This window comes from Pezoporus wallicus, unplaced genomic scaffold (assembly GCF_028554395.1).
Source record: "Pezoporus wallicus isolate ANWC-B61680 ecotype Strahan unplaced genomic scaffold, APGP_CSIRO_Pwel_v1 contig_4131, whole genome shotgun sequence".
Taxonomy (NCBI): Eukaryota; Metazoa; Chordata; class Aves; order Psittaciformes; family Psittacidae; genus Pezoporus; species Pezoporus wallicus.
Window position 1 is genome coordinate 533,101 of NW_026641950.1, and position 21,410 is coordinate 554,510.

At 39.3% G+C, this 21,410-nt stretch overlaps 1 protein-coding gene across 7 annotated transcripts in view; it reads left to right on the top strand.

Annotated features, from left to right (window-relative positions):
• Positions 1 to 21,410, top strand: part of CHD7 (chromodomain helicase DNA binding protein 7) — a 133,338-nt gene that overhangs the window by 98,702 nt on the left and 13,226 nt on the right. For all 7 annotated transcript variants that reach the window (XM_057426244.1, XM_057426242.1, XM_057426248.1 and 4 more), the window contains 11 exons: positions 5,255 to 5,431; positions 6,720 to 6,863; positions 8,881 to 9,136; positions 13,756 to 13,966; positions 14,479 to 14,674; positions 14,873 to 15,040; positions 15,687 to 15,866; positions 16,143 to 16,253; positions 16,340 to 16,545; positions 17,503 to 17,702; positions 18,294 to 18,453. In XM_057426244.1, the coding sequence (XP_057282227.1) occupies positions 5,255 to 5,431; positions 6,720 to 6,863; positions 8,881 to 9,136; positions 13,756 to 13,966; positions 14,479 to 14,674; positions 14,873 to 15,040; positions 15,687 to 15,866; positions 16,143 to 16,253; positions 16,340 to 16,545; positions 17,503 to 17,702; positions 18,294 to 18,453 (2,009 nt within the window). The remainder of the gene's footprint in view (positions 1 to 5,254; positions 5,432 to 6,719; positions 6,864 to 8,880; positions 9,137 to 13,755; positions 13,967 to 14,478; positions 14,675 to 14,872; positions 15,041 to 15,686; positions 15,867 to 16,142; positions 16,254 to 16,339; positions 16,546 to 17,502; positions 17,703 to 18,293; positions 18,454 to 21,410) is intronic.

Consider the following 21,410-nt stretch of genomic DNA (forward strand, 5'->3'; position numbering starts at 1 on the left):
GCCTCTTGCAATGACCATGGCAATCATTTGACCCCATAGCGAGTAATGATAAAGCACTCATAGCACAGAGAAATGAATCATTTTCTGCTAGCTTTGCTCCCTAAACTGCCTTAAGAGGAGAATCAGACAATTGTGATGGTTGGGGATAAAGGAGAAATGGAGTGAAATCCTTTTGGTGGCAGGTAGCTTAGATGTGTCATGAAATCACCTTCTGTGTTCTATTCTTTTTAAGACTGTCAGCTGTGTAACACATGGTAGAAACTAAATTATGGGGGAAAAAAGTCTCTTCCTGTTCTGACAAAAAGAATCTCCATGTAGTGCTCAGTCTGGCATCCTCTAAAGTACCATCAGCGGGTGTACGATGGGGGAAGAGAAAGAAGGCTGGCTTTGCCAGTATCATTTCTTACCAAACACCTCAACCCAGACATCAGCATCTTAGGCTTTTTAGGCCTTAATGTGGAAAAAGGCTTCTCAAGCTGAGCTGTTTCTCAAAGGCAGTTGAAAATTGAGGAAATCTGAGTGTCTTTGAAGGGCCGTAATAAGAGATAGCATGTGTAAGGAGCGCCTGCCCCATCTGCAGTAGTGTTTTGTCAGAGTTAACACCAGTAACCAGAGTCAAGTTGTTGTGAAAAGCTAGAGAGTAGTCAGTAACAAAACACATTTCTGCAGTGCTGTGACTTCAACACTACCTACTTCCAGAGAATATCCCATAATATCCCTTCCTGCCCTACTGCTTGTGAGGGTCATGTAGGGAAGCCTGTTCTGAACATTCCTGAGCCATATAACTGAAAGGACCTTCTGGGGGCCTTCCTTGGTTGGAATATCAAATAAGCCAGATGCTTTTCTGTAGTGTTCTACCTCTGAGAAAGAGTCCTATTGTAAGATCAGGAAAGCTGTATATGTCAAGTAAAACTAATGACAGAGCCCTGCAAAATAGTTGAGTTGTTTGTGAGGGAAATTTTACTTCGCAGTGTAATGAGGACTAAAAAAGAGAAACCCCCTGACTCACATGTAGAAACAGAATACCTTGTCCTTGGTTGATTTCAGATCACTTTTGTTCATGTTCAGGACTTTTTCTGGCTTACCTGATTCATTCCTTTTGGGCTCAGTGGGTGTTGGCTTAGAGTATTTTCCTGCCTGTATGGTTTTCCACCTTGCTGAGAAGCTACTGAGCTGGGAACAAGTCATCAGCATAGGATTACCTCAGATTTCTGTAACAGATGGTTAGTATGCAGCAGTTTAAGGCCATATTTCACCACTAGGTACTCTGTCTTTCACCAAAGATTATGTCAAATTCCATTTTACAAAGTCACTGTGACTTAGTTTTCCAGATGCCTTCTGGCTATAGTTGGTTACTGTGCACATTTCTTGCATCTGTTCTCTTGTTCCTCAAAGTGGAGCCTGAGGTTGGTGGGAAAAGACCATAATAATCTTTCACAGTTCCCGATGGTGGAATGTGCATCTTCTTAGAAGTCCATTTCTTCCACAGAAGATCCGGTTGATCTTCTCAGTTTGTATCTGCTAAGAGGTAATACCTCAAAACATAACCTAACTTTTATATTAATATGAAGTTGTTGTACCTTGTGGCTATCTCTGTTGATTGAGTTCATTCCAGAAGACTTTTCTAAACAGAATAGGAAACTGCTACCTATTAGGAAGATTGATTTCCTGAAATGGATGAACTTCTCTGAGTAAATGGATATAAATTCCTGTTTTTCTAACATGAGAGAACTTCATTTGGATGCCACACTGAAACAGGATAAATTGTTTCCTAGTTGCCTATGAACTCACCTATGACAATGCTGTAGGTCACTTTCCCGAGAGCCTCTACATTCAGATTTCTCAAATGTGACATTCATAGGATTATTTAGGGTTCTTTCTCATACTTCCCCAAATTTGGGAGACCTGAAACTGTGAAGAACAACATCATTCACCATCTGAAGCTCTTGGAGATCTCATGGAACTTTCTGCTTGATTTACTATTGTGTTCTTCAGTACAGCATTTGACTATCTTTCAAATAATGTGAGCTCTTGTGGCAAGACTGCTATGCATATTTTAATCTGAGATTTAGGCAGCTCTGTGTATAATCAAGGGTCCATCTTACAATTTTTGCTTCAACTGGATGCACTGCTTTATGCAGTGACAATTTTTTAAGAGCATTACTTGCCCTACTGTCACTAGATTGCTCATGGAAGAGTTTTCCACTACTTGGAGAGAATCTCCTGAGCTGCATTCTTGTATTTTCAGTGATACCCGGCTCATGAAGAGGTTACAGCATTTGCTGGGTATTTAAGTTGCCCACTTAGTGTATCTCCATCTGCTGTTTGTTAGGTAATGAGTTTTTTTTCCTTAAGAAGATAAATGTTTCTGGACTGCCACAAGAAAGCACTGTTGAACAGGTCATTACTTCCTCCAAAACACTCTTGATGTGCGCTGTCAGATTTAATGCTGAGTTCAGGGTATCAGGTTTCCAATCATTTTACAGAGTCAGTAGCCAGTTCTGATCCCCACAGTTTAGAGAGGATTATATGCAGGTCATTTGTAAAAGGATTCAGACTTGCACATGTTTGAAGAAAGAAATGGTCACCTTACTGTAAAATACGTGTTTCTTTTGAAATGTATTCAATACACCACCCATGACAGAGTCCTGCTTTGAAAACATAGGATGGCTTTGAAGTTGTGCGAGGCCCATCCTTAGTGAGAGTGTGTTTCTGTGCAGACCTGGTGACGCTAGAGATACCAAGTTACGTTTTTCTTTGAACAGCGTTGGGAAGAAATACAGCATAATGTCAGAAAGATGCTTATTCGATGATCTTCAGTAAAGTTTATTTAGGTTAGGGTTTATTTGCAGCAGAGTCTTAGTATCACCCATGAAAATAAGACTCTCAACTAATGAAATAGTGAGTGTGGTGCCAGACATCAAGTAACTTGTCCTGTTGCACGTTAGTTAACACAAATTTACACAAATACCAAGGAAATATATGAAGAGATGTCCACTAGGAAAAAAAAATTACTGTTTGTTTGGAGCCAAATCATAGAATCACAGAATAGTTAGGGTTGGAAAGGATCTTAGCATCATCTAGTTCCAACCCCCCCTGCTATGGGCAGGGACACCTCACACTAAACCATCTCACCCAAGGCTTCATCCAACCTGGCCTTGAACACTGCCAGGGATGGAGCATTTACAACCTCCCTGGGCAGCCCATACCAGTGCCTCACCACCCTTACATTAGAGAATTTCTTCCTTATACCCGATCTAGACTTCCCATTTATGTTTTAACCCATTACCCCTTGTCCTGTCGCTACAGTCTCTAATGAAGTGTCCATCCCCAGCGTCCCTATAGGCCCCCTTCAGATACTGGAAGGCTGCTATGAGGTCTCCACGCAGCCTTCTCTTCTCCAGGCTGAACAGCCCCAACTTTGTCAGCCTATCTTCATATGGGAGGTGCTCCAGTCCCCTGATCATCCTCATGGCCCTTCTCTGGACTTGTTCCAACAGTTCCATGTCCTTTTTATGTTGAGGACACCAGAACTGCGCACAATACTCCAAGTGAGGTCTCACGAGAGCAGAGTAGAGGGGCAGGATCACCTCTTTCGACCTGCTGGTCACGCTACTTACCATGCAGCCCAGGATACGGTTGGCTTTCTGAGCTGCGAGCACATAATGAAGCTGGCTCATGTTCATTTTCTCATCAACCAACACCCCCAAGTCCTTCTCCACAGGGCTGCTCTGAATCTCTTCTCTGCCCAGCCTGTAGCTGTGCCTGGGTTTGCTCCGACTCAGGTGTAGGACCTTGCACTTGGCATGGTTAAACTTCATAAGGTTGGCATCAGCCCCCCTTACAAGTGTGTCAGGGTCCCTCTAGATGGCATTCCTTCCCTCCAGGGTATCAACCCAACCACACAGCTTAGTGTCATCGGCACACTGTCCATGTCAGTGACAAAGGTGTTGAACAGGATGAGTCCCAACACCAATCCCTGAGGGACACCACTGGTTACTGGTCTCCTGCCAGACATTGAGCCATTGACCACAACTCTTTGCATGTGGCCATCCAGCCAGTTCTTTATCCACCGAGTGCTCCATCCATCAAATTGATGTCTCTCCAATTCAGAGACAAGGATGTCATGTGGGACAGTGTCCAACGCTTTGCACAAGTCCAGGTAGATGACATCAACTGCTCTACCCCTGTCCATCAGTTCTGTAGCCCCATCATAGGAGGCCACCAAATTAGGCAGGCAGGATTTCCCCTTAGTGAAGCCATACTGGCTGTCGCCAAGCACCTTGTTGTTTTTCATGTGCCTTAGCATGCCTTCCAGGAGAATCTGCTCTGGGATTTTGCCAGGCACAGAGGTGAGACTGACTGGTTTGTAGTTCCCCGGTCATCCATTTTCCCCTTCTTGAAAATGGGGGTTATATTTCCCTTTTTCCAGTTGTCAGGAACTTCACCTGACTGCCACGATTTTTCAAATATGATGGTCAGTGGCTTAGCAACTGTATTCGCCAGCTCCTTCAGGACCCGCGGATGGATTTCATCAGGTCCCATGCACTTGTGAACATTCAGGTTTTTAAGATGGTCTCAAACCTAGATCCTCTCCTACAGTGGGCCTAGAGTCTTCATTCTCACAGTCCCTGCATCTGCCTTCCAAGACTTGGTTGTTGCGGTCAGAGCCTTTGCCAGTGAAGACCGAGGCAAAGAAGTCATTCAGAAGTTCATCCTTCTCTAAATCCTGTGTAGCTAGTTCTCCCGAGAGCTTCCAGAGGCGGCCTACGTTGTCCCTAGTCTGTTTTTTATTTGCTACGTACCTATATTCTAATAGTCATAAATATGAAGCCTTAATGTACTTACAGCTTATTTGGATTGTTTGGGAGGACTGTCCCATACCTTTGATTTCAAGAAAATTCTCTTGACGGAGTTGGAAAAGCTTATTTTGAATGTTGCAGCAGTGCATTAATGCATCAAGGCGTTAGTACAATCCACGTGAATTACAACTGAAGTTCTCGTATAACGTCTTTGTAATGTATATGCAGGGATTTTGTGGGCCTTTTTACAGGATTAAAAGCATAGCTAACATGAAGCAAGTAGTAAACATTTGTATTCCTTCACTGAGTCAGCAATAATGACTATATTTACTTCATTCAGCGCCTTGGCCATTGTACTGTTCTGTATTTTTAAAGAATGAATTTTGAAGATGAAACAGATGTACTTGTTTTCGTGCCAGGGACTTTACTTAAACTTTTGCTGTTCTTTTTAGGGTCGTGTGATAAAGGGATCCTACAAGTTCCATGCCATTATCACAACATTTGAAATGATCCTGACTGACTGCCCGGAGCTGCGCAACATTCCATGGCGTTGCGTAGTCATCGATGAGGCCCACAGGCTGAAGAACAGGAATTGTAAGCTATTGGAAGGACTCAAGATGATGGATCTGGTCAGTGTGTACATTTATGTTTGCATCTTACATATTTTTATTCCTTCTTATTTATGGTTTCCTCAAAAAGTAAAATAAGAGGTTTTCTTCTCAAGTAAAATCATCAAGTGCTGTTAAGAGTGAGGGAGAGCTTCTGAGAAAGTTTTTAAAATACCTGCAAGCATATCATACCTTCCATTTTTGAGTGCTGATGTTTCATAAGTCTCTTCGTTGTTTTAGACCTAGAATTATGTGGATTCTGTTAAGATTAATTTGTTCTTCTCTTTCTCTCTTTACATGTGACTTACTCTATAGTCACTTCACATAGACAGTTATTTAAACATATAGCATGGTCAGGTGGCCAGATATGTGTGCGAGAGTTAAACTGCTCTGCATTAATGTCAGCTCCAGAGTTACCTTGTTGTGTGGCCATAAGGATGTTCTTTCAGACTGACTAAGGAAGGGAAGAGTGAGTTGGTTTCTGATGCTTACCTAAGTATGCATTACATCATGTGCACAAAATACTTTTATTAAGCACACAGAGAAAAATAAGATGATTCTTTCTCCCTGTTTGTTAAATAATACTTTTCATGGAGTCTTGAGATCTAATGGATAAAAGTTTATAAAAATGCTGTATGCACTTTATTTTGCTTGTTGTGGTTGCTTAGGGGAAAGCTGATCCTTTAGGCGTGGCTGCATGTGGAGATACAGGACTTCTCATGTCAGTTCTTGTTCTACTAGTAAACTCATGTATGACCTTCGGCTAGTTGCTTAACCTCTCTGGGCTCCTTCTCTAAAGCAATTTGCAACTTCTACTCTTGTCTTTGCCATTCATGCTCTGTTGTGTGTAGATGGAAAGTAGGACTCTGCTTCAGGTTCCCTATGTTAGAAACCTGCACACCAGCCCTGAAAAAATTAATGCACTGAGATCTCTCGGAGGTGTTGTAAATTGATGGATTTTCACTGGAAAGTGATGGAAGTGCACTGGAAGTGGTGTGATAAGTTCAGTTCTTATTTTGCTATTTAAAGTTCATTATATTTGTGAAAGGTCTAGGATGTTGTGGATCAGTAAAATATCTTGTATAGGAAGGACTTTCGAAAGTGCGTAAGTAATTCAGTATTTTTCTGGGCTGAAGGAAGGATGGAATACTAGTTAGAAATGTCTTTGAAAGTGCTATAAGTAGTTGGGGGTGGGGAGAAGAAGCAAAGATAAGAGATACATACAGGGAAAGAAAAGAGAATTTTGTGTGTTAGTCCATTGAAAATTAATCTAGATGGATTCCTAGGCAACTATTCCTTAACCTTTCAGGAACATAAAGTGCTGCTTACTGGAACCCCTTTGCAAAATACAGTAGAAGAGCTGTTTAGCTTGCTTCACTTCTTGGAACCAGGTCGCTTTCCATCAGAAACCACATTCATGCAAGAATTTGGTGATCTGAAAACAGAAGAACAGGTAAACCTCTCTTGCACAATTTTGTGTTTAGATGTTGTGAAATTATCCATTGTATTATGTCTGAACTTTATTATTTGCTTTTACAAATTATACCTATTTACTTTTTGGAAGACCATAATAGTTTTATCCCTGGTTTTTGTTTTCATTTTGTTAACTTTTCTGCTTTTGACCAAAAGTAATTTGCTGTATCACTGTGGCAGGGCAGGGTTTGTTGTTTATGGGATCCTTTGTCCATGGATAATGCAGAAACACGAAAGGCTTCCCCTTGTTGAAATACGGTATTTAAAAATGGGGGTGAGGTGCCTTGTAATGGTTGCTGGAAGAAAATGCTTCTAGAATTCCTTTAAGAGAATTAACTTGCCAGCTGACCTTCTTCCTTAAGCGTCACTGTCAGAGTGAGGGGAGTGTCCTCTCTAACTTCTGTGGTGTTAACGTCTGAGAGTTTTATCAATGACTTCCATGGAAACAGGAACACATTTGAAACCTAGTTTAGCAAGAGGTAACCAAATGGAGGGAGATTTTTTTGACTCATTCAGAAACAGATTTCTCAAGCTGTCCAATAGAAGGAATGCATAAGTCAATGCAGAATGAAGGACCCTTAGTGCAGCCTGTTTTGGACCTAGAATGTAAAAGCTTCTGATGATCATATATGAAATTTAAATATCATCTTGTATGTGTGAAAGTGTTTTAAAAAGTCAGTAGGTAACTTTAACATTAGGACTTACCTTGTCATGGCATCTTAATTTAGGCACCTTAATTTGACCCTGTGGTACTCAAACTTCATGGTTACATGCGTTTTTGTGTACAACTTTGTGTTGGTTTTGTCTGAAAAATAATTTCTGGTATTTCTAAGTTTTGACTGCTTGAATTTGTTAACTTCCTTTGACAGCAACTCTTTCATAGGGAATAGTCTAAATTACAAAACAGTAATTACAAAATAGATCCCCTAGCCCCTTACCTCCTTGAAAAATCAGTGTGTCCTGAGGGAATCATAGGATATGTTTGCCCAGATTGTGCAGTCAGATGCATGCCAGTCAGAATGGACTCTGACCTGATTGAAAGTGAGCCAGCTCTGATCCAGGAGCCATGTAGTCCTGTTAATGTAGTGTTTGAGCTGGAGTTTATCTATGTTAAATCTCAATGTAGCTTGTGTCTGGCCAGTTGAAAATGTCAGCAGAGCAGAACTGGACGCTTTTGAGGCCATACATAGAACTATTACTAAAGTAATGCCATCAGCCATGAGCAGAATTTGAGCCTGGATTGCTTGGGCCAACAAGTTTGGAAGAGCTGCCTCCTCTGCTGACATACTGTTAGTTGTTTTGGAATTTGATTTATCTTTCAAGTGATGGGCGAGATTATGTTTTAATGACTTGGGTTTTCTCCTCCATTCCTTGCAATCCCATTCCATGTATTTGAGGAAATGAACATTTCTTCATCCCTCCCCCATTTAGGATGTGTCTTAAAGAATACACTGCAAAACCTGGAGACACTAAAAATGATCAGTGTGTTACAAAATTCACAGAAAGAAAATGTTTTTGAGACCAGGCGTCAGTAGTTTCTACTTCAGTGGATGTCAAAATGAGGAAATAAGAAAATCATCAGAAGCAGATACATAAGGGAAAAATAGTATTAAATGTTGTGTCTAACGGTTAGAAGTTTAATTGTAAACTTTGATCTTGCAGACAGATTTGCTTATATAGCAGTACTTCGGCTTAGGTCTACATGACTGGTGTGCAATACTATCCTAGTCTAGAAGGATAGTTGTAGGTGAGGTCTGTTTAATAACAGTCACTAAACAAAGGGGTTGCACACTGAAAGTTGACTTCAGAAGTGTATACGTCACTGAGTTAACAATGAGCACTCAGTATGTAGGTTGTCGAGGAAGCATTTTTTTACATATGCACTCTGCTTGGGATCTGAGTTAGGAAACAAGGATTTTGAATTGAGGAAATTGAAAAATAAGTATTTGAAGCTTTGCAGTTTTAATTCAGTTACTTATTACGTGTATATTTCCTAGGTGCAAAAACTCCAAGCTATTTTGAAGCCGATGATGCTGAGACGTCTCAAGGAGGATGTAGAAAAGAACCTGGCCCCCAAAGAGGAAACAATCATTGAAGTTGAGCTGACAAACATTCAGAAGAAATACTACCGTGCTATTCTTGAAAAGAATTTCACATTTCTTTCCAAGGGTGGAGGTCAGGCAAATGTACCTAATCTTTTAAACACTATGATGGAACTACGGAAATGCTGCAATCATCCATACCTTATTAATGGTAGGCCTCCTATTTTTCTCATTTGAAAAATGGTTGTAAGGAAGTTCAGTAAGTTGGAAACTCTGTTCTAGTGTGCCTTTTTATTTATTCATTTATCATAAGTAGAAAAGTGAGATAATGTTTAGATTCTCTTAGGTATGGCTATATCTGCCAGCCATGACAGCATTGCCTTTGAGGACAGCTGTGGTGCTTTTTCCCAAGGTTTCTTAGCCCCGGTAGAGTTTGTGTTGCTGTTAACAAGTTTTCCTTTCTGTTAGCTCTGACAAACAAGACTTCAGTTACCATGCAGGTTGTTGGATGCTGGCATAAATCTGGCAGTTTTTTCTTCAGACTTAGAGTTAGCTGCTCTTATTTTCTTGCCATAGAACATTATGAGATAGTACCTTAAAGCTTCTGAACAAAAGGTGTGGGGTAAGAAATGATGACCAGGCTAGATTTCTGTGGCCACATGCTGTCAGGTCATTTCCTAATATAAGTAGTCAGGAAAAGATTTGTATGACTGTCATCTTAGACATTAATGACAAATACTGTTTTCCAGAGTGATGCTGTTGATTCTAGATCAGGATTATCTGAGGCAAGTAGCATAGAATCATAGAACTGGAAGGAACCCACAAGGACTGTAGAGTCCAAATCCCTGCTCCTCACAGGAGTACCTAAAACCAAATCATATGACTTAAGAGTCTCATCAAGATGCTTCTTGAACTTTTGATAGTCTTGGTGCCACGACCAGTTACCTGGGGACCTTGTTTCAGGGACTGACCATGTGATGAACCAGCTAGCTATAGCTGTCTGAAGCATGCTAAACTTGTGTGTGGTGGTCAAATCAAATCTGCCCTTTGAGGATGTAACAGAAGCCTCCATACACGGTTGCATTCTACTAGTTTCTTGTTTCCCAACTCCTTTTCCTTATTGTGTATAATTTATGCTATGGTTGGTTTAATGCTGGTTATAAGCTGCATGATGAAAGACTGTTTTGTTGAACAGCCATATACGATTTCATTTTTTTTATTGCATGACTTCCATATTGCACTGCTTATGGTTTTTTCTGTGACATTTTTTGTTTAAATGGGGGAAAGAATACTTAAACTGATTCACAAAATGACATCTAATTATACTTCGTGCGCAAGTAATTATTCCAAAGATGTAATGTAGGGTTACTCCAAAGTACTTCCCCTCAGCAATGCTGGTGGGCTACTCAGTTTCTAAACTTGGATGAGCTACAGTTAAATAGCTTGTGGTTCTGGTGTGGGGGTATTTTGTTTGTTGGTTCTTTCTGTCAAGTTTACTCAGCTACTTCAAGTTTATATAAAAGAGTTTACCAGAAAATAGTTCAGGAAGTTCTGGTTATGAGCTTCTGAACTTGACACTTTTATGTTTTTCGGTTTTCAACTAGTTTTAACCTTGCTGTTATTTTTCCTTATTTCATATTTGCTAAAAGAAACAAACTGAATATTTTGCTGCTACTTTGTTTTGTCAAATAGAGTTCATGAGTAATGCTTGCAGTGTTGCCTACAGCAGAGAGTTGTGGGCTTTTTTCCTCAGAAGTCTTGTATCGTTCAGTGTCACCTGCTGAAGTCCAGGTGGCTATATATAGAATTTCAGATATTTTTTGATGACTGTATCTGAACCCTAATAAAGGGAGATGGGCTTGTCTCTTGAATGCTTTTGCCTTTATAACATTATTGTGACTTTTGAACATTTGGACTTGCTTGGTGTCATGCAGCAACATGACACCAAGGGTCAAGCCTTCAGATCTGAGAGAAAAGCAAATCCTGATTGTTATTAGTGTGGAAATGGAATTACTCAAACACATCCTTTGTAGTTCTAGGACAGAAAACACTCTTACATACTGTAGTTGTCAGAATCTGAAGTTTTCTCTTGTTGATTGATTAACGGTTTTGTACTTAGCAGTGGCACAAGTTTGTTGTAGTTCTGTTAAGGAGTCCGGTGCTGGTAGTACAAGATGTTGCATAGCACTCTCCTTGTGAAGCATTTGTTGTGGTAGCAAGTTCTTGAGTCCTCCTTCAAGTTCCTCTGAATCCTTGTTTTCTTCCAAGTTTACTGTTTTTGTGAGCATGCAGTACTGCATTGTGTGCTGGAATATCCAAGTAGAATGGTGTATGTTTGGTTTTGCATAATAGTTGCAAGCAAGTGTTCTGGATCGTCTTCATTTAAGAGCCATAGTAGATTATATGGTGGAAGTAGTATGGTAGGAGTTGAATGTGGAGTGGTTTTATTCATTTATTTCTTGATTTGTAGTTGTGTTCTGTGGAGAGGAAAATGGTGGTAAGCTGAGACTGTCTTTGAGTAGACTTTTGGGAGTTACTACATTTTGTGTATTCTCCAACCAACTTGGGCAAAGCATTGTCTGTCAGTTTTCTTAGAGTGGGACTCCTTGTTTTATCTACAGCAACTATTCTCAACTTTTTATACATCACTCCTCTTTCGTCATCTCCAAGAGCCAGTCATGGGAAGTGCCTCTGCACTTATACATCATACAGTGTTGAACACTGGGAAGGTTTCCTGCTCTATTCTGTATGCCCTCTTGAGGCCTCTTAGCCTCTCCTAATTGGGATTGGAAGTGGGGGCTTCCCTGATGGACCAAAACTACATTCAAATACCTTCCTTTCATCCCCTACTGAAAATAACCTAGGATAGGAACTCATGTTACAGACCCACACGTAGTACATCAAGTGATTTTTGGGTAATGGGCTTCTCAATATACATCACTTAATTGCAATTGAAATGGAACTGGAAAAGACAGAGTGGTCTTTTATAGGGTTTAGCCAAGATAGGGTTTTTGAAAGAGCAGATTTTTGGAGGTCATGGTCTGTTATGGAAGTGGGTCTTGCCAAGACCAAACTCTTGATTCTGAAAGTACACTATTCATTAGACCTGTTTGGGTTTATTGTGGTGTATTTGGCTTAGGTGGTTTGCTTTTGCAGGTGCTGTGTTTGCATATTGGTTTACTTAGTAGTAGCAAAACTTAAATTTGGATATCACAATTGAGGAAGAAATAAATGATGTAACGAAGAAAAATCACTCAAGTTACTGTATATGAACTACTTGACAGCCTGCTATATCCTGAAATAATGTAAGCACGCTACAGAATCTGAGATGTGCTACCGAAAATTCTGCCCATTTTGCAAGGTGGGAAGTGATACGTTTGAAGGGCACTTGAAAGAGTGTCTGGCTGTACTATTGTCACGTGGGTTTATTTTTCTTACATGCAAACCATTTAATGCGTGGAGTATGGAATCCAGCTAAGGAAAATTAAGGGATGTAAAACTGCGTTCAAGGGTAGTCACATCTATGGTCTGTCGCTTTCTGTAAAATCTAGTAATGCAAGTGTATTGAGTATAGGAAGCAGTCAGCCAGCCTGCTTAGGGTGGTATCTAGTTAAGGCACTACATTACAGTAGGCACTGAACCAGCATCCGCAGAGGGAGGGTGCATTTGTGTGTTTGTTTACAGGCATCTACTTGGAACTGGGATGCAAGAGAGATGCTCAGCAGAAGTCTGGCAGTAGCTGTTGTTCCCTCCTCCCCCAACCCTCCCACCTTTCCTTGTGTTATTCAAAAGCAGTATTGATGCTGAATATACAAACCAGAAATACCTGGTAAACTGTATTTTGTCAAAAAAAAATCAACACACATGCACAATCCCAACAACAAGAAAAAACAGAGACTGAAAAAGGTAGCCCAAAAAAAAAGGGTTTACTTGAATATGAAATAAACTTAGAATGAAGATTCTTAACCTTTTATGTAGCCAAGAACAGTAATCTGATAATTCTTGGAATAGTCCACAGATTGTAGAAGTGACCAAAAGTAAAAAATTAATAAAAGCACAGAAGTGGTTGAAAAGAAACTGAATTTCAGTCGTCAGGTAGTGAGCAGTACCAGGAAATATTTGCTGCTCTACATAGTGTTCATAGATAAAGAGAATGGCAAGAAAGAACTTACATACTCTTTCCAGAATTAGTTAAATATCGGATAGCTTCTTCAAACTGAGCAACAAAAAAATACACTGTGAGAAGAGAAGGCTAAATAAAAAGTAAAAATAATAATGTTACAGCTGCTTATCCTCCTCTTACCCCCTAAAGTTAGGGTTTTTTCATTGTTTGGATTTTTGATTCTATAATTAATAGTGGAAGGAGCAGGTCCAGGTAATGCACGTGTTGAAGCCTGGTTGTGATTCTGGAGCTCAGGCATCAAATGTGATTTCTATTCCTTATATTTTCTTGTGGAAACAAGATATTTTTTCCTCCATGTTGCATTTTTAAAAAGAACAGAAAATCTATTTGACCTGTTGGAATATGGTTTACTTTTTAGTCTTCTTTCTTATTATTTTTTCATTAAATTACGTGTGTCAAATAGTTGCATGAATATATTCAGGAAAGGGTTTACTCCTGTTTAAAAGAATGAATGCTCAAAGTTACTTTGTATTTGTGCTGTATTTGTGTGCATGTTTACTTTAAATTTAAGCTTAATATCTTTTCTAAATGTTTATTCACATAATGCTTATAGCATTCCTGCAGTTTCTACAGGGCATTGAAGGCAGGCGCGCTGTTGATAATAAAGCCCTTTGCAGTGTTCCTGTATTGCTGTCCAATCTTTGCAGGTGCTGAAGAGAAAATTTTGGAAGAGTTTAAAGAAACACACAATGCCGACTCTCCAGATTTTCAGCTCCAGGCAATGATCCAGGCTGCTGGCAAGCTAGTACTGATTGACAAGCTGCTGCCAAAACTGAAGGCTGGTGGCCACAGGGTGCTTATCTTTTCCCAGATGGTGCGCTGCTTGGACATACTGGAAGACTACCTCATTCAAAGACGGTGAGAGCAACAAAATAATACAATTCTAAATAAACTGTGCTTTCCTCAGTGGCCACTGTATTTAACCTGTGAATAATCGGTATTGAAAAGGAATGAAATTCAAACATGTTACAGTACTTTCTGTAGTGATCTGGTACAGGGAAAAGCATACCTGTAAATTGCAAGTACTGAGATTTTTCGTTTGAGTGAATACAAAATGACCTCACATGGAAAGCTTTAAACCTTTTGGTTTACTACTCAGTGACATGTTTTGGTGGCTGTAGAGATTTTTAGCTTAAGCCTGAATGTTTATTTAATTCCTTGGAATGAAAGTCTGTTCTTTACCAAAAGAAGCAAAGCAGGAGACATAGTAGTGTCTTCCACTGATGAAGATAGTGGATGCAGGAGCAGTCACTCAGTTTGTTGTAGTCTTTTAACCCTATAGTAGCATAGTTCCTTTTTGGTTTAATTGCATATTCTAACAAACAATGCCATTGCAATGAAGTTCTCCATATAATGCATCTATATTTCAGGTACCCCTATGAACGAATTGATGGCCGAGTAAGAGGCAACTTGCGTCAGGCAGCTATCGACAGGTTTTCAAGACCTGATTCTGATAGGTTTGTTTTCCTGCTGTGTACAAGGGCAGGAGGTCTAGGCATTAATCTTACTGCTGCTGATACCTGCATCATTTTTGATTCAGACTGGAACCCCCAGAATGACCTCCAGGTAATACTACAAGATATCATTTTCTTAAAAATATTTATTTGCCTTTTGCTGTGATATTCTCTACACCTACAAGAGAAATTATCTGCTGTCCCTCTCTTGAAAGCATAAAGATTATTACTTATATTGAAAGCAATGACTTTTAAAGTAAGTTCTCTGCATTGATTTGTCACCTGTAACTATCTGTCTTTGTTTCACCAGGCTCAAGCACGATGTCACAGAATAGGGCAAAGTAAATCAGTGAAAATTTACAGGTTGATAACAAGGAACTCTTACGAAAGGGAAATGTTTGACAAAGCTAGCCTGAAGCTTGGCCTTGATAAGGCTGTGCTACAGTCTATGAGTGGAAGAGAAAACGCTACAAATGGGGTGAGAATTAATATACTAACATGCATGATAAACAAATCCTACGAAAGCACAACACTTACCTTGGCTTGTTTGTATATAGCTGAAGAACAGTTTTCAGATGGGAGTATAGCATGTATTTTAAAGTAGGGTTAATTAAGGGCAGGGCTACCTGAACTGGCTCAGCCTATCTAATGGCTCATTTATTGCCTAAAGCGTGCAGGTGGAGTCATGTTCCCTCAATCCACATCCGTTCTCATCATTCCATCCTTTACATTATGTTCATCCCAGCACTTTTTGGAGTTCTTCTAGTCACGTCTTTATGGTGTAGACTTCTTGCTTTGTATTTCTTTCGCTTTAGCTCTTTGTCAGTTTAGTAAGTTAAATCTGTGCCCAGGAGGAATTCAGCAATCATAAGAGCTGAAGTAAAGGGAGTCAGTGACAATGAATTATTAAATAGTTTAAACCACTCATATAACTTCACCCTAAGAATTTTGTTGTTTGTATTCTTCTTTTAAAGGTGACCTCAGCATGAATGTTTAATTGACCGATACCACATTATCATAGAGTTTCAGTTCTTAAAATGCTAAATAGGAATACCGTCAGTCTGATTATGCTGTCACATGTGCAAAAAAACCCAAACCCACCCCCCATCTCTTACATGTTACAGGTGCAACAGCTTTCTAAGAAAGAAATAGAAGATCTTCTTCGAAAGGGGGCATATGGTGCTCTGATGGATGAGGAAGATGAAGGGTCTAAGTTCTGTGAAGAGGATATTGATCAGATTCTCTTAAGGCGAACACATACGATTACTATTGAATCTGAAGGAAAAGGCTCAACATTTGCAAAGGTGTGCATTGACATTCAGAGGAAAATTAATAAAATGTGACCAGGGTAGATGGAAGTAGTATTAAATTGCCTTCTGTGTCAAGGTACTCATCTTAGATATTTCCCTCACAAGTGTTGTGTTATCTGTATTTCCAGTTGTGATAATTTCAAGGCTTACCTTTTTTCTTTCTTGAAATTACAACTTCATAACTCCTAAGTATTTTATTTACTGGTGAAAATAGATAGTCTTTGTAGCATACTGTTAAGAAACCAACGCAATTGTTTTCACATTTGCCAGGCTAGTTTTGTTGCATCTGGGAACAGGACAGACATTTCCTTGGATGATCCTAATTTTTGGCAGAAGTGGGCAAAGAAAGCTGAGCTGGATATTGATGCTTTAAATGGAAGGGTAAGAGCTTTGCAATAGTTCCTAGTACAATTAAATTGAAGATTTTTCCCTTCTCCTAAAGTTTTATATTTTCACTTTGATTATAGAATAACCTTGTTATCGATACACCAAGAGTAAGAAAGCAAACCAGACTCTACAGTGCAGTCAAAGAGGATGAACTGATGGAGTTTTCAGACCTGGAAAGTGATTCTGAAGAAAAACCTAGCACAAAGCCCCGTAGGCCTCAGGACAAATCACAGGGTTATGCAAGAAGTGAATGTTTCAGGGTGGAGAAGAACTTGTTGGTTTATGGGTAAGGATATACAAGTTAAATATACTGATTGTGGTTACAGAACTGAAAATGTGGAAATGTTATATAGTAAATAACTCATCTGTCTCTTGGACGCATTCACAAAATCTCTTACTGTGTAAGCTTTACCTCAGTACACTGTATACATGCCAGTGAGATTTTAAGTTGATGTATGTATATATAAGTTGTGTATATATGTGTTACTTAGCTAAAAGTGTCTCACAGATGGCTATGAGCTCATCAGTAATAGACGTAGATTTGTAATGCCAGAGTATTTGTTAATGGTTTCTCATAGCGTAAAGAATTCCTGAGTTAGCAAGGATTAATCTCTCTTTTCTAAGTGTTTTGGAGAACAAAAAGTGTGTGTGTAAAGAACAATGTGGTTGTGAAATCAACAGTCAATCTGGAGGTTTTCAACATAGATTCTGGTATTTTGGGGCCACTTAAATTCAGCTATTTGATACTTTATATTTTTCCCCATTGAAGTTAATAATTTGAGTTTTACGTCTTTGAAAGCAAGTAGCTATATTTGACTGCTAACATGGTGAGCTTCAGAATGAGTGTCTTTATTTTAGGAAGTTGTTTACAACAATTGTTAACAGTGGATTTCAGGATTAAAATAAGAATGATTCCCCAAATACCATGTTTGTAGGTATTGGTTGAATTTCGTATTTGTAGCTTACTGGGACCATTAGAGTTAAACATATGTACTTTATTATTTTGAGTGTAATCCAATTGCAGCTTTACGAGCAGTGAATTTATTGCCTGTTCTGTAAAATAAACATTCTTAACCCTTTGGTGGTAGAGGTTGGCTTCCCTGATGTAACCTGCAAATGCAAAATACATCGGTGCTAATGCAGGAGGTCCCAACTTACTTGGTACCAGGAGTTAAATTGAAAGTCAGCAATTAAAACACCAGTCAGTGCCCTGGCTGTTATATTGAACATGTTTTTCTTATAGCTGGGGTCGGTGGACTGACATCCTCTCACATGGGCGCTATAAACGTCAGCTAACAGAGCAAGATGTGGAAACCATCTGCCGGACTATCCTGGTGTATTGTCTTAATCATTATAAAGGGGATGAAAATATCAAAAGTTTCATCTGGGATCTGATCACTCCAACTGCAGATGGGCAAACTAGAGCTTTGGTTAATCATTCCGGTATGTCAACTCAATCAAATAATGTTTCCAGTAAATAGGAAGGAATTGCTTCAGTTGTGCTATGTATTTAGTTTAAACTATAGCCATTCTGACATGTCATAGAATCTTGTCAGGTTTTATGAGTAAGGTGGGCTTTGACTTGGTCTGTACTTAAAGGGCAAGTCTCCCTTGAACACTTTGCAGTGTTCATTTCCATAAATCAGTTTTGACCAGGTATTCCAGAGTGATATTTAAGTGGCATCTACTGCTGGAGTTAATCTCTTTCAAATTGCCATAAATCAGAAAGCTTGTTTCCTTATGGCCATTCAAATTCATGAGAGTTTTTACAAAAAATATTTATATACCACTGTTTTCTAGCTGGCACTTTGAGTTTTGAAATATTCACACCTAAATTTGCATGAAAATTTTGGTTTATTTTTGTTATTTGCAATTTTCTGTACTGAATTATGTTGCTGTTCAGGTTTTGGGAGTGGTGTTGCCCAGAAAGGAATAAATACAGCAGTGATAGCTTTAGATGGATATTTGTAATGTCATTTGGGGTGAGAGCTTTTTCTGTTAAGATTGTATAAGAAGTATTGGGGTTTTACGTAGGTCTGTCTGCACCAGTGCCCAGAGGGAGGAAGGGCAAGAAAGTAAAAGCCCAGAGTTCACAGCCAATGCTGCAAGACGCTGATTGGCTCACAACCTGTAATCCAGATGTGTTATTTCAAGAGGACAGCTATAGGAAACATCTCAAACATCACTGCAATAAGTAAGTATTAATAAATATTTCATTTAGAGGGGTTTGTTTTACTACATGCTTTTGAAATGCCCACAATTCTTTTGGATATTTTTAATAGGACACAGGGGCATTTAATACGATGAAAAAGCCATTATTACTTTTTAATTTGGGGATAATCATCTTAACAGATATCTGGATACTTCTGTAAGCTCTTTATGACTGATCAGCACAGTTCTGAAGAAAATGGTTTTCTACTTAGTAAATAATGATGGAATCAGATGAGGTTATTCTTTTTACCATATAAAGGAAAGACTACACTAAGTCTATTTCTCTTGACAATTGGCTGTCTTTAAACAAAAGCTTTTTTTATTTCTTACCCTTCTTGTGGGGTCCTTTCAAGCTGATGTCCTTTAAAGTTTTGTTCCTTAGATGTTAAAGTCAAATATCCAGTTCTTAGTTTCCAGAGTTATTATGTAATATTCTTTTCTCCTTTTCTGCTTTGTTTGGGATAAAATACATCACTGAGTTCTCTTACCTGAACCAGTGCCCTGATATGATTTTTGAAATTCTAAACATATTGTTAAACTTGAAAGCTGTTGGGATTAAAGATCATTGGATGTTACATTGTTTTACTGTTGCAGAATGTCTCTTAAGAGCCTCTGTTACATTCCTTTGGCTTTTGTTTTGTAGTATCTTAGTTGTGTCAGCTTCCTTTGACAGCATCCTGGTTCTCCATCTCAGTTTTGCTTACTGTGTTTTTCATTATAGACATTGACCCTAACCCTTGGCCCAAAAGTAGCTTGCTTGGAGGTTGGGGAGAGGGTATTTGCTTTGGGAGTTTTGGGGGTTTTGTTTTATTTCAGACTTATACTCCTCATTACATATATACCATGCAGATGTAATGCAGTGTTACTGAAAGGTCATAAATTACTTTTGTGGTTTTAATATATATTGTGCCTTACTACTGTTTACTGGAAAGAAATTATTGATTTTAAAAGTACCTGTAGCCTGTCAATAGGGGGTGTGATGTGAAGGAGGAAAGGCATTTAAGGGGTTTATTAGCTTGTTTCCAGATGCTAAGCAAGCTTAATTCTCAGCTGATGAAAACAGGTACTTACAGAATTATATTAGCAAGTGCACTTCCAAATAAACTGCTTTCTGATTTTTTCTGTACTGTTACTCTGATCTGTTATTACATTTTACTTGCTCTTAAAGTAATTAAATTCTTCCCTGTAACATTATTTTAATCTCCCAGCTAACATGTCTTCATTACTTGTTCTATCAGTTTGCAGATCAGATTTAAATTCATTTTTAAAATACTAGTTCTGTAATAATGCAGTAGAATAATTACCAGGATCAGGAATCCTAAATGTGCAAGAATGTTTTCAGTTGCAGTCTTTTTCCTTCACTTCCCAGATCCACCAGGACTAAGTGAATTGTAGAAGCACCATGTTTAGCCCAGGTAAAAACAAACAGAGGTGAAAGCCAATTAATAATCTCAGTTTCCTTCAAAAGGTACCAGTCGCAGTTGGCTTTAAAAGAATTGGCGTCCTATCCTTATGCAACATGTATGCTGTTTTAGTGCATAGGACTCCTGAAAGAGCCTCTGGTTTTTGGTTGTTTTTTTTTTTTTTTTTTTTTTTTTTTTCCCAGCTTCTCTTCTTTGGCTTGATGTAACAGCTGTTATTGCTTAATACTAAGATGATAGAGACCCTTAACAGCTTATTTACATAGCCACACAGGGAGCAGGGACGCCTTACTGGTCCCAGTTATCACGCATACAAAAAGAAGCATGTCTGACATGTTTTGAATTGCAGACATGACCTTCATTCAAATCCCTGCTCTTCTGAGGTTTGCTTGGATAACACGTGTAAAACCGGGTATTGCTCTGGTTGCATCTGATCTCTAATGAGGAGCTCTCAAAACTGGTGGTGGTCTAAATTTTTCATGCAAGCGAGTGATCAGATTACTGCTTCTCTGGTCATCCTTGCTGTTCCAGGAGCAGCAGCAATTCAACAGTTGCCGTGATGAATTTGGGTACAGCGAGAGGGCAGGCTGAGTAATCTCCGTTTTAGCTGGTACTGATTCTACTTCATGAACTAGGCAGCAGGGGGTGCCCTGATTTGGGCAAACATAGGAGAGCAGGATTATTTTCAGGTAGATACTTTTTCTACAGAGATGACCTCTTTTCTAGTCACCTTGAAAAGCTAGTCTGCCATGCTCTCTCCTGCCAGCTTCAAGTGTGACCACAACACCTGACAGCGCTTCCAAAAATGACTGTAGTATTGCAGAAATGGGGAAGAAATAAACATGGGCAATGAAGATTTTTCACTTCCTCATAGTAGTTAGGTTGTGCACAGGTAAAATTAAATAGCAGTTTGAACTATAAAGAGTAAAAATAGTTAATATCTCCCAAGGGAAATGGGGGATTATTTTTTCCCCCCATTCTTGGAAGCAAAAAGTTGTATAATCTGCAAACCTGACATTCCATATTGAGGGTTTATTGTAAGGTAGTAAAACCAGATTTTATATCTTGTTTATTCCTACAACTTCTGATGTGCTTCCAAAAATGGTATTAAGGCAGCAGCTGAGGAAATTTTATGAGATAATGAAGCAGAACAGTTACTGAAAGCCATCTGCTCAGTTGTTTACAAACTTGCTTCAATACTTCAGAGGCAGTGGTAGAGTACGTGTCTAAACTTCACAAGCTGCACTAGGTAGAACTAAATGAAATGCAGTGGGGCCGGGCTGAGCTGGGTCCCTCTCTGTGCAGTGTAAGCAGTTGCCAGGCAGGCCTGTTGGAAGCCAGCAGAAAGCACCACACAGAGGTGATTATGTGCCACCATCTGTCACGCTTCAAGCCTACCATACAGCATGGCTAATCAGCCTTGGCAGGATGATGGATGAACAGCAGCAGCTGCCAAAAGCCACTGTTGGCAAACAGTCCTGAAGTTAAGAACTTTTTTCCCCCTCTGCCTTCCTCTTCA